This window comes from Jaculus jaculus, chromosome 1 (genome assembly GCF_020740685.1).
Source record: "Jaculus jaculus isolate mJacJac1 chromosome 1, mJacJac1.mat.Y.cur, whole genome shotgun sequence".
NCBI classification, from domain to species: Eukaryota; Metazoa; Chordata; class Mammalia; order Rodentia; family Dipodidae; genus Jaculus; species Jaculus jaculus.
Window position 1 is genome coordinate 31,884,031 of NC_059102.1, and position 13,666 is coordinate 31,897,696.

The window sequence follows — 13,666 nt, forward strand, 5'->3', positions numbered from 1 at the left end:
AGTCATTAGGCTTCGCAGGCAAGCACCTTAATTATTAAGCCATCTCTCCAGTCCTGAAATTTTTCTAATAACAATCTATGGCTTCTGAGCACAACATTATTCACCTCACAAGATACTTTTCTCTATGTTTTTAAAAATATTTTTAAAGTCGGGCATGGTGGTACATACCTTTAATCCCAGCACTTGGGAGGCAGAAGTAAAAGGGTCGCCATGAGTTCAAGGACACCCTGAGACTACATAGTAAATTCCAGGTCAGTATGGACTAGAGTGAGACCCTACCTTGAAAAATTAATATATATATATATTATATACATATATATATATATATATATATATATATATGTAGTTTGCAGAGAGAGGTGGAGTGAGTGTGGACACACCAAGCACCATTTTGTGCATCTGGCTTTGAGTGGTTACTGGGAAATCAAACGTGGGCTGGAAGGTTTTGCAAGCAAACCTCTGTAACTATTGAGCCATCTCCCCATCCCTCTGTCTCTTAATATTTAAAATTTTGTTTGTTTATTTGAGAGAGAGGGAGTTAGGCACAACAGGGAGTCCTGCTGCTGCAAACAAAGTCTACATAAATGTGCTACCTTGTGCACCTGGCTTTGCATGGGTGCTGAGAAATGAAACCCAGGCTGTCACACTTTGCAAGCAAGCCAACCTTAATCACTGAACCATCTCCTCCAGTCCTCTCTTAGTTTTGAGACAAGGTTTCATGTATCCCGGGCTGGCCTCTAACTTATTGTGTTAGCCAAGGATGGCCCAGAACATCTGGTCCTCCTGCCTCTACCTCCCTGAGTGCCTGAATGCTGCGCAGGCATTCTGAGCTAGTCTCAGCCGCATGCCGCCTCTCTTAAGACAAGAATCTTCTTCTTTCGCGAGGCTCTGAGCACTCCTAGTTGTCAATTTCACCCATCGGGAGCATTTGTTGCTGTGGTCCTGGGAATCTAACTTGGCACTTTGTACAGACTAGACAGGCCCCCACTGAACTACATCTCCAGCACCTAAAAGCCTAAATATTCTTAAACCCCAAACTAAAACCCTCTCAAGCCATATTGGTCCTACCTCTTTCCCTACTGTCCACACTCTATTTTGCCTGGAGCTCAGAGCAACTGACTGAGATTTTCTTATTGAAACCCTTCACTGTTGACAATTGTTCGTTGGGAACTGGACTCTGTGCTTCTGACAATAAGGACCATGACACATACCTTTCTGAACCACCAGTCTTTAAGAACCATGACTGGGCTTTAATTTATTTATCACTGGCTCTTCCTTTCATGTTTTAATTTCTTTTTAATTATTTATTTTCAAGTAGAGAGAATGGGCACACCAGGACCTCTTGCCTCTAGAGGCCAGGCTATCATGCTTTGCAAGCAAGTATGCTAACCACTGGGCCATCTCTCCAGACCCAGGGTCTCTTGCCACTATAAACAAATTCCAGATGTATGTGCCACTCTGGAGTCTAGAACTAAATCCATCACTCTCCAAACCAGGATGCCTTCCCTATAAAGAAGACAAACAGGATCTGGAGAGATGGCTTAGTGGTTAAGGCACTTGCCTGCAAAGCCAAAGGACTAAGGTTCAACTCCCTAATATCCAGATAAAACTGATTGCACAAAATAGCACATGAATCTGGAGTTCATTTGCAATGGCATGAAGCCCTGCCATGCCCTTTCTCTCTCCCTCTCTCTCTCCTTGCAAATGAAAATATCTATTTTTTTAAAGAAGACAAAAACCTGCCATGTTCACATCTTTTAGCTCTCCTTTTTCAAAAGTATCAAATTCTACTTATGATCCAGTGTAAGTTTAAAAGATACCTGCTATGTCATCAATAAACAATAAGTGGAAGTAAAAGAAAGTTAATATTCATTTATTTCCTTCATTGAGTTAAAAGAAAATTAATTAGGTTGAAGATAGTTACCTCAAGAGCAATCTTATCAAATTTGATTTGGCAATCTTCTGGCATGACTAGCATGATTTAAGTAGGGGCATTTTAAAACACATAAACATGGAGGAAAATCCAAAATATGATGTGCGACAGTCCAGAGGGAAGATGTCCTTCCTGCTGCCCTCTGCTAACTTATTTCTGAAACTTGGGTCTCTGGATCAAGCCAGAAGACTGATGCTCACTTCCACTTCTAACCACTAGGTGGCCCCAGACCTCTTGATTTAGTTAAATGAAAACTGCTTCAATCAGGTTATTTGTGATATACCTTTGATAGATACCTTCCCCATCCCCCACAAAAAAACACAATCCTCCTAATTTTTATTAGTGACCTATTACACGGTACCTTTTGTCATTTATTCCTATGACCTGTGCGATCGGGGAAATCAGGTTAGAAATCATGAGATTCGTTCTTTAGCCTCTAGTCCACTCCTGGCCTGCTCCCTGTTAGCAGTTTTTCTTTTTGCCACAGCAGCCTCCAGCAGCAGCAGCAGGGCCATATTTGGGCTTCATCTTGTCGAAGTCCTCTGCAAGCTTGAATGGATCTGTGATGACATCCTGTCCAAAGACAAACCACAATGCAAGGACAAGCTGGAGGGATTTTGATATAACCAAACACTATTTCTGTTTGACTTGGGGGCCAAGGAGGGAGATAAAACTGTTAAAATCCCATGGAGACCTTGGACTGATTCTAGTATAAAGATGGGCTTTCAGACCAGGCATGGTGGCACAAGTCTGTAATCTCAGAACTTGGGAGGTAGAGGCAAGAGACTCAGAAGTTCAAGGTCATCCACAGCTGAGTAGTGAAGAAAAAAAACCTCTCTTCTAGCTAAAAAGAGATTACTACTCCTTCCAGGGTAAATGTCACTTAAAGCTTCTCTCTCTTTGGTTTTTCTTTCTTTCTTTTTTTGTGTTTTTTTTTCTTTTTTGGTTTTTCAAGGTAGGGTCTCACTGTAGCTCAGGCTGACCTGGAATTCACTATGTAATCTCAGGGTGGCCTCAAACTCATGGCGATCCTCCAACCTCTGCCTCCTGACTGGGGTTAAAGGCATGTACCACCACCACACCCAAATTTTTCCTTTTTTTTTTTTTTTGAGGTAGGGTCTCACTCTGGCTCAGGCTGACCTGGAATTCACTATGTAGTCTCAGGGTGGCCTCGAACTCATGGCGATCCTCCAACCTCTGCCTCCCCAAGTGCTGGCATTAAAGGCGTGTGCCACCACGCCTGGCTTTTTTCCTTTTTTTTTAATGAGAGAGAGAGAATTGGTGTGCCAGGGTCTCCAGCCACTGTGTTGTGCCACCTTATGTGCATGTGCAACCTTGCATGCTTATGTCACCTTGTGTGTCCATCATACATGACATCTGGAGAGTCGAACATGAGTCCTCAGGCTTCACAGGCAAGCGCCTTAACCACTAAGCCATCTATCCAGCCTGAGAGTTGTTTTTGTCTTGTGAGATTCCCATTAGTCTGTGCTTTTACCTTTGGAACTGAAACGTTAACACCCCCCACCCCAACACACTTTTCCATCCCCTAATCTTCAAAAATATGTGCACAAGATAAGAATGTAAGTCCCAGATACTAGGACTGTCATTAAGAACTGCTGATGTCCAGTTTGGGAGATTTCCATCAATGGACAGCCTGCCCTCGGAGTACTGAGTGAGTAGAATATTCTAGAGATAAACAGCTATCTTTATTTTCCCTTCTCTTACTTTCAAATGAGATACTTCTAACAATGGGACCAGTAGACCAGAGAAGAACCAGGCTCAGAGATAGGAAATCAAGAGCATGAACAAGTTGTCCTAATTAATTCATTAATCCTAATTAATAATGAATTCATTAAGCAGAAATGCACATTCTTGCTATTTATTGCTGGACACTGTAATAAGAGAGAATACAAGGAGTCACAGACTATTTTCATGAAAGCTATCTCTCTCTCTCTTTTTAATTGTTGTTTTTCGAGGTTGGGTCTCACTCTAGCTAAGGCTGACCTGGAATTCACTGTGTAGTCTCAGGGTGGCCTCAAACTCACGTTGATCTCCCTACCTCTGCCTCCCGAGTGCTGGGATTAAAGGCGTGCGACACCACACACGGCTCCAATTCACAACTTTCTAGCTGTATTATCTCGGACCAGTCAATTAATCTCTCTGGACCTCAGTTTCTTTTTCTGTAAAATGAGGGAAACAAAGGTGACTGTGAAGATGATACAGAGCCTGGAACACATTAACTGTTGCATAAAAGTTAACTCCTCTAAGCTGGGAAATCCCAGCACTTGGGAAGCAGAGGGAAATGGTTCGAGGCCACCCTGAGACTACATAGTGAATTCCAGGTCAGCCTGGGCTAGAGTGACACCCTACCTCAAAAAAAAACCTTCAAAAACTCCAAAGAAAAGAAAAGGAAGGAAGGAAGGAAGGAAGGAAGGAAGGAAGGAAGGAAGGAAGGAAGGAAGGAAGGAAGGAAGGAAGGAAGGGAGGAAGGGAGGAAGGAAGGGAAGGATGAAAGGAAGACACAGAGGGAGGAAGGGAAGAAGGGAGGGAGGAGGGGAAGTGAAGGGAAGGGAAGAAGGAAGAGAGAGAGGAAGGGAAGAAAGGAGGGAGAAAGGGAGGACAAACAAATGGAGAGGAAGAGAAGGCTACAGCAGCCACAGTTAGTCCACCTAAGTTAGTCCACCAAGAGGAAGCACCGTTCATTCCCCACCGCAGCGGCTCACGGAAGACAAGCGCGCGGAATCCCGTTCTCTCTGCACACTAGGGTTTATCGTAAAAGTCTTCCATACAAAAGATAAGAACACAAGGTTATAGTCTAGGTCGCGCAGATGTTTCTTCCCGTGCCCAGCTGACAGCAGGCAAGAGGCTAAAGACAATACAAGAGTCACAACTTGGAAGAGATCATTTGCCTAGCTGTCTTGTGGCTTCTAACCTGAGAAATTGGGCAAGCAAGATGTCGAGTTTGAGGTGCTAACTTGCTGTTTTGTGGGCTGGGGGGGAGGAGAATGGGTACAAGGCATTATCTGGCAATCAGGATGGGACTTAGATTGGGACTCCCTGGGGAGAGGGGACTGAGAAGGAAACTGAGACTGAGCGAGGATGGAGACGACCTCTGTGTTTCCCAGCCTTGCCTTTCCATTCACATGACCTCAATGCAAGCAGAGGTACAACGCAGGCAGATCTGGGAGGAAGCCAGCCATTCAAGAGCCCACCTGTTCGGGACCTGCTGCAGAATCGCTGTGGTGAGTCTGTGAGTCTGGGACACGGTAGGCGTGGTATTTCCCCAGTGGGAAATCAAGATGACCCTTAACCAAAACCTACAGAATACCCATCAGGTCCAAGGAAATCCACTGTAGATTGGACATCCTGGGCATGAGAGAGTCCTGATCAAATGAAGGGGACCTGCCGGGACAAGTACTCCATGAAGAGCACTCGGGAAGCCCAGGGGCGTCTGTGAAACCCGGCAAGCAACAGGACAACCGTCCCAGGGGCTTCCGGGACATGATGAGGAGATGTCTACAGCCAGAAAGGGAAGCAAGTGATTGCGCGTTTTAGCATGTGTCTGTGTGGTATACGTGTGTAGATGTGTGACTGTTCGCATGGGTGTGCAGCTGCACATGCATGCGTGTATGTGGAAGCTAGGGGTGGACGTCGAGTATCTTCCTTGAATTGGTCTCCACTTTTATTCTTTGAAACAGGGCACCCATTTGATTGTGCCCTGCAACAGACTGCAGGGGAAGGGAAGAGGGAAAGACTCTCTCTCTCTCTCTCTCTCTCTCTCTCTCTCTCTCTCTCTCTCTCACACACACACACACACACACACACACACACACACACACACAGTGGCTTGGCCCAGGTCCATCCATATGAATGAGACACCCAAATAAGATGCATCTCAGGGGCTGGAGAGATGGCTTAGTGGTTAAATGGTTGCCTGTGAAGGAAGCCTGGTTCCAGGCTCATTTCCCCAGAACCCACGATAGCCAGATGCACAAGGGGGTGCATGCATCTGGAGTTCCTTTGCAGTGGCTGGAGGCCCTGGCACACCCATTCTCTCTAGTTCTCTCTATCTGCCTCTTTCTCTGACTGCTGCTGTCAAATAAATAAATAAAAATAAAAACAAAAAAAATGTAAAAAAATAAAAGATGCATTTCAGGCTGGAGAAAGAGCTTAGCAGTTAAGGTGTTTGCCTGCAAAGCCTGAGGACCCAGATTCAATTCCCCAGGACCCACATAAGCCAGATGCACAAGGTGGCAAAAACATCTGGAGTTCATTTTCTAGTTTTCCATTCTTTATTCTTAAAAAATTTTAATATATGTATTGTAGAGAGAGAGAGAATGATCATGTTGGGGCCTCTAGCCACTGCAAACAAACTCGAGACATATGCGTCACCTTGTGCATCTGGCTTACATGGGTACTGGGGAATCAAACCGGGGTCCTTAGGCTTCGCATCTCTCTGTTGTTTATTCCCAGAATAAGTGCTTATTATTGCACATAGTATGATCTAGTATGCACACATTTATGCCATAAAATTCCCTTACTGGTAAGAAACCATCTTAACAATGAACTGAACACAGTAGGATAGCATCTTTCCTGTGACATTGCTCTTATAGACATCTACTGACAGTGGAAATGACAGGAGACAGGAAGGATGGATAGGGACACATTTATATGCTACATCACAAGGGCACATTTGTACTTCATATTGCAATAAGGAATCTGCATGCACACATTGTTACTGGTTTGCCTGTTCTGAGTTAACTCCCCAGCCCAGGTAGCACTGGAGAAGCTCAAAGTTGACACCAGCAGATACTAACTAAACTCAGCCTAGACAGCCAGAGAATGAGGGGGACTGCAAGAGATGATAAGGAGAGAGACATAGACACCATGACTTAAGAGCTTTAGAATGACTGACAATCTTTGTTTCCATACATCCCATAAAGCCTGCTGGCTGGAGATGAGAGAGAAGGAAGTTTTTAGGGTGTTAATCCACTGCCTTCTCAGGTTGCCAGCTCTCTAAATAAAGCACAACTTAAACATTCAATTCCTGTCTCTGCTCACTGGCATTTGTGGTGACAGGCAGTACAAACTCTGGTAGTTCAGTTACTAGGAATGTAAAACCATTTAGCCACTGTGGAATACAACTTCATGGTTCCTAAAAGTTAGTGGGGGCTGGAGAGATGGTTTAGTGGTTAAGGTGCTTGCCTGGAAGCCAAAGGACCCAGGTCCGATTCCCTAGAACCCATGTAAGCCACAGCATATGGTGATCTGGAGTTTGTTTGCAGTGACTGTAGCCCTGATGTGCCCATTCTCTCTCTCTCTCTCTCTCTCTTTCTCCCTCTTTCAAATAAATAAAATATTTTTTTCCAAAGTTAGAAATGTGGACCACACAATACCACCCTTAGGTCCAGATGTAAAATAACTGAAAACTGAAATTCAAACAAGTGTGTGTGCCTGCACGTTCATGACAGTGCTATTCCTAATAGCCAGTGAAACGTGGTCTAAGTACACAATGCGGCTCAGTCATAAGGAGGAATACAGTACTGATACATGCTAATATGGATAAAGTTTGAAACAGTAAGTGAAAAGTCAGATCCAGTGGCTGCCCTTGACTCTGAGCATATCCTCTGCAGGTGGACGCCCTACCTCAGGTGACCTAACCATAGGTTACTGGATCTCTCCTGACTGTGGGGGGGGAGGATGGGGACGCCCTGCAGCACCACTGGCAATGGGTTCCCAGAGCGGAAGCCAGCAGTCAGAGAAGAGCCAGCGGCCCGAGGCCAGAGCACCCAGCCTGTGGAAAGCTGGAACACTGAAGGAGACAGCCAAAGGGACAACGAGCAAAGCCTCTCCAAGCCTGTGGCTGCGGTCTTGTCCATACTATGCTCACGGACTCCCAGCGACGGGCTGGACCAACGCCCTATCACAATGCCGTCTCGGAAGTCTAGAATGACGCAAAATTTATGAAGAGCCTAATGAGATGGGGACTGTGAAGGGCACATAGGTTTTCTGTGTGTGAGCATCAGCCTGCACCATTACGGGAAGAGTCCACATTGGCCGTCCAGCCACTTAGCAAGACATTGGCCTCAGCAAACTTGCCAGGGCTGGAGAAGTCTAACATTTACCGAAGAAACTGATGAAACAATCAAAGGAGTCTTGCAACAACCGGCTGGAGTCTGGGTAGTGACTGAAGTAGGTATCGCTGGGTGTGATCCAGGAAGACCCAAAGACTGGGAGAGAGGTCCTCATGGCCACCAGAAGCTGAGCTCCAGCGCTCTGGGAATTGTGTGCAGATCACACTGCTAGTGTATTAATCGTACATTCCATTTTCATTTCTCACAGACGTGAACTTTATTCCTCACCACAGATTGTACTGAGAAATTCTTTATAGGGCTTAGGAGATGGGTTAGCGGTTACAGGCTGTGATTTTTAAAAAATATTTTAAATATTTATTTATTTATTTATTTATTTGAGAGGGAGAGAGAAAGGAAGAGGCAGATAGAGAGAATGGGTGCACCAGAGCATGCCCCACCTTGAGCATCAGGCTTACATGGGTACTGGGGAATCGAATCTGGGTCCTTAGGCTTCACAGGCAAGCGCCTTAACAGCTAAGCCATCTCTCCAACTCAGGCTGTGATATTTTTTATGTTATTTGTATTATTTTCAAATAAGTGTCCATGGAGATATTCCCCAATTTTTAATTTATTTGAGAGAGAGAAAGATAGAGAGAGAGAGAAATAGAAAGAGAATGGGTGTGCCAGGGCCTCCAGCCACTGCAAACAGTCTTCAGATGCATGCGCCCCCTTGTACATCTGGCTTACCTGAGTCCTGGAGAATAGAGCCAAAATCTTTTGGCTTTGCAGGTAAATGCCTTAACCACTAAGCTATCTCTCCAGCCCCAGTTTTTTTTTTTTCAAGTCTCATGTGATTTTACAGTGTCTGATATGTCCACAGGCTATTGTACCACCTGTATCTGCAAGATAATAGTCTTGTCTGTTTCATTGCGTACTGCTTCGAAATTACCTGTTCATAACCATGACACTGAGTCCCTACGGGGAGACTTTTAAGAATCTGATGCATTTAAATATATTCTTCAATTACATTGTTTGAATTTTCTCTATATGTGTTCCTGAAGTTGGTTCTGTTTAAATTATTAAAGTGTGATAGTTTTGAAAAAGACATCTTAGAAAAGACCACATAGTGTATTATTGTGCTCCTATAAAATGTCCAGAATGGGCAAATCCATAGAGACAAAAACAGATTAATTTCATGCTAGGTGCTAGTGAGAGGAGGGGTTGCTGAAAAGGATCGGGATTTCTTTGAGAATGTGCTGAAACAGTCAGTGGTGATGGCAGCCCAACCTTGTGAGTAAACTAAATGCCACTGGATCATACATTTATAAATGGTTAAAATAATGAATTTTATCTTAGCTTTGAAAAACTACCAGACAGAAATATAGGCCCACTTATAATGCTTATGCTGGGTTAGTCTGGTTTCTGGTTTGTCTTGTTTTTTTTGTTGTTGTTGTTGTTTTTGTTTTTTCAGAGATAAGTTTTCATTCTAGTCCAGGCTGACCTGGAATTCATTATGTAGTCTCAGGGTGGCCTTGAACTCATGGTGATCCTCCTATCTCTGCCTCCCAATTTCTGGGATCAAGGGTGTGTGCCACCACACCTGGCTGTCTTTTTCTTTTTTGAAAACCCTTTGTCAACAATCTCCAAACATATGCGCAATGTACCCTGATTCTTTTTCTTTCTGAGACAAGGTCTTGCTTTGTTGCCCATGTTGGTCTTGAACTCCTGTTTTAGTGACATTCCCACTCTATCCTGCTGAGTTTCTAGAACTACAGGTATGTGATTCCATTCCCAGTACATCATGGTTTTAGTGGCTACTCTTAACCTGTTTTAAAAAGAATACTTTTATTTATTTGTAAGGAGAGAGAAAGAGAGCAAGAGAGACAGAGTGAGAAATGGGCATGCCGGGGCCTGTTACCACTGTAAACAACTCCAGATGCATGGGCCGCTTTGAGCATCTGCCTTTATATGGATACTGGGGAGTCAAACCCAAAATGGCAGGCTTTGCAAGCAAGTGCCTTCAGCCACTCAGCCATCTCCCTAGCCCTAACCTTTTTCATTTTTTACTATTTTATTTATTTGCAGTGAAAGAGAGACATAAGGGGCACACCAGGGACTCTTGCCACTGCTAACAAACTCCAGACATGTGTTCTGCTTTGCGCATCTGGCTTTATATGGGTACTGGGTACCTGACCCTGAGCCATCAGGCTTTGCAAACAAGTGCCTTTAACCACTGAGCTATCTCCCCAGCCTCCTTTTTCTTTTTTCTTTGTACTGGGGCCCCTTTTAGAACTTGATGAAAGTAAATTTTCCCAAGGGAAAAAATGTATATATGGACATGTATGATTTTATGAGGCTTGTAGGTGCCCTAAAGTCAGGTTCATTTATAGATATCCAAAAAAAAAAAAAAAAAAAAAAAACTCAAAGGTTATTGACTTATTGTCAAGACTGAAAAAATTGAAGAAATAAAAAAAATTCAAATTGGGCTGGAGAGATGGCTTAGCAGTTAAGCGCTTGCCCATGAAGCCTAAGGATCCCGGTTCAAGGCTTGATTCCCCAGTACCCATGTAAGCCAGATGTACAAGGTGGCACATGCCTCTGGGGTTCACTTATAGTGGCTGGAGGCCCTGATGTGCCCATTCCCTCTCTCTCTCTCTCTCTCTCTCTGTCTATTGCTCTCAAATAAATAAATAAAAATTTTAAAAAGCTGGAAAAATAAAAATGCAAAAAATTCAAAACATGTATAGATACAAATATTCCAGAGATACATTGCAGTGGCCAATACAAAGCACAAGGATCGGCTTCTTGTTTTAGTGGCAGCCTGTGAGTTTTAAACGGCTCTATGTTCAAGTGGAGAACTGAAGGTTACAAACCTTAGATTCTAATGCAGGACTGCCTGCCAGGGTCGCTCCGCTTGGTCTGAAGAGAAAATCTTGGGCAAAGCGTGAATTCTTCAAGAGAGCCGCTGTCTCTCCATCCACTTCAACCACTTCCCCTTCCTAAAGAGCAGCATGAAACATACACTAAGAGACATGTCAAGCCGGTTACAAGGAAAATATCCAGAAGTCTCGCTCGTGAGCGGCGTTTCTGGATTAAAGGACCATAACATACCTCCTGACGTACTATTCTCTCATTCAGACCCTGCAATTAATTCCATGTTTAACTTTTCTTAATTTTCAATTTAATTTTATTTACTGGAAAGAGGCAGACCGGAAGAGAGTAAGAGGGGACCAGGGCCTCCTGCCACTGCAAACAAACTCCAGGCATATGCATCACTTCGTGCATCTGGCTTTATGTGAGTCCTGGGGATTCGAACCCAAGTCATCAGTCTTTCAGGCTTGGCAAGCAAGCAAGCGCCTTTAAGCTCTGAGCCATCCCTCCAGCCCTTATGTTTAATCTGCAGATGAAATTGACCACAATTGATTGTTCTTCGGCGCCAGTGCTAAAAAGGTCTCCCCTACCCCAGGGTCTAGTAGAGGTGCAGAGGCAGATGGAGAAACACTGCCCCCCTGAGTTTCACCAACTTCGTCCCTGAAATGAGAGCTTGGGATGAGTGGGTTATTTTTAATAAAGATTTTTGTTTGTTTGTTTGGTTTTTCAAGGTAGGGTCTCACTCTAACCCAAGCTGACCTGGGATTCACTATGGAGTCTCAGGGCGGCCTTAAACTCACAGCAATCCTCCTACCTCTGCCTCCCAAGGGCTAGGATTAAAGGTGTGCACCACCACGCCCGGCCCTTTTTTTGAGTCTCAGGGTACCTGGGAGGTACAGGTTATTATGTGAAACCAAGCCTGACACATAACCTAGTAATATTTTCTTTTTCTTTCATTTAAAAAAATAATTTATTTTATTTTTGGTTTTTTGAGGTAGAGTCTCACTCTAGCCCAGGCTAACGTGGTATTCACTATGTCATCTCAGGGTGGCCCTGACTTCACAGCGATCCTCCAACCTCTGCCTCCCGAATGCTGGGACTAAAGGCATGTGCTACCACACCCAGCCCTTAATATTTTATTTTTATTTATTTTACAGAGAAAGAGGGAGAGAGAGAAAGAGAGAGAGAAAGAGAACGGGCACACCAGGGCCTCCAGCCACTGCAAACGAACTCCAGATGCCTATGCCACCTTGTACATCTGGCTTATGTGGGTCCCAGGGAATCAAACTGGGGTCCTTTGGCTTTGCAGGCAATCCCCTTAATGGCTAAGCCATCCCTCCAGCCATAAAAAAAAAAAGCCAGGTGTGGTGGTGTACATCTTTAATCCCAGCACTCAGGAAGCAGAGGTGGGAGGATCACTGTGATTTCAAGGCCACCCTGAGACTACGTAGTGAATTCTATGTAAGCCTGGGCTACAGCAAGACCCTACCTTGAAAAATAAACAAAAGAAACAAACAAAAGCACTAAGGGTCTATAGTACCAGACAGCATGTAAGAAATCAGAACAGGGAGGGAGGGAATTACCATGGGATATATTTTATAATCATGGAAAATGTTAATAAAAATTAAAAAAAAATCTATGGTGCCAAAACATTAAAAAAAAAAAAGAAATCAGAACATCTAGATCAAAAATTCAGTGGGAGCTGGAGAGATGGCTTAATGGTTAGGCGCTTGCCCGCAAAGCCTAAGTACCCAGGTTTGATTCTCCAGAACCCACGTAAGACAGGTGCACAAGGTGGCACATGTGTCTGGAGTTTGTTTTCAGTGACTAGAAGCCCTGGTACACTCATTGTTTCCCTCTTTCTCTTTCTCTTCTTCTTTTCTTTTTTCTTCTTCTCTCTCTCCCTGCAAATAAATAAACAAAAATATTTTTAAAAGATAACTGAAATACTGTTAGGCATTACTCCTGTTCTTTTTCATCTCACTTTTCTACAGCTTCATTAATTGAGTGTCTGAATGAAATTTTGCATAAACTTTTTCTTAGGTGTGACAATGCTATTGTGATTGGGAGAATATTTTATTCTTAGGAGATTCATGGGGAAATATTTAAGGATAAAATACGATGATGTCAGCTGGGCATGGTGGCACATACCTTTAATCCTAGCACTCAGGAGGTAGAGGTAGGAGGATCGCCATAAGTTCGAGGCCACCCTGAAACAACATAGTGAATTCCAGGTCAGCCTGGGCTACGGTGAAACCCTACCTCAAAAAAAAAAAAAAGAAAAGAAAAGAAAAGAAAAGGAAAAAAAAAAAGATGATGACTACAATTTTCCTCACTTTTTCCTTCTTTCTTAAGGAGGGGGTCTCACTCTGGCCCAGAATGACCTGTAATTCACTCTGCAGTCACCTGGGCTGCCCTTGAACTTACAGCAATCCTCCTACCTCAGCTGGTATTAAAGGTTGTCTCTGCAATTTTCTTTTCTTCCTTCCCTTCCCCTCCCCCTCCTTTCCTCCCTCCCTCCCTCCTTCCCTCCATCCCTCCCTTCCTTTCATTAAAGTCAGAGTCTCACTCTAGCTCAGGTTGACCTGAAACACACTCTGTAGTCCAGGCTGACCTCAAACCCACAGTGATCCTCAGCCTCTGAGTGCTGGGACTAAAGGTGTGTGCAACTTACTTTCTATGGTTAAATCTGCAATTTACTTTCTATGGTTTAAATACATACACACACACACACACACACACACACACACACACACACACATGGTTGTGTTATGTAACAGCAGGGATG

At 43.9% G+C, this 13,666-nt stretch overlaps 1 protein-coding gene across 1 annotated transcript in view; it reads right to left on the bottom strand.

Moving 5' to 3' along the window:
* Positions 1–1,852: 1,852 nt before the first annotated feature.
* The window catches only part of As3mt (arsenite methyltransferase), a 35,982-nt gene continuing 24,168 nt past the window's right edge, over positions 1,853–13,666 (bottom strand). The window contains exons 10-11 of the mRNA XM_045161359.1: positions 10,881–11,006; positions 1,853–2,506 (exon numbers count right to left, since the gene is read on the bottom strand). Coding sequence (XP_045017294.1) covers positions 2,396–2,506; positions 10,881–11,006 — 237 coding nt within the window. The 3' untranslated portion in view covers positions 1,853–2,395. The remainder of the gene's footprint in view (positions 2,507–10,880; positions 11,007–13,666) is intronic.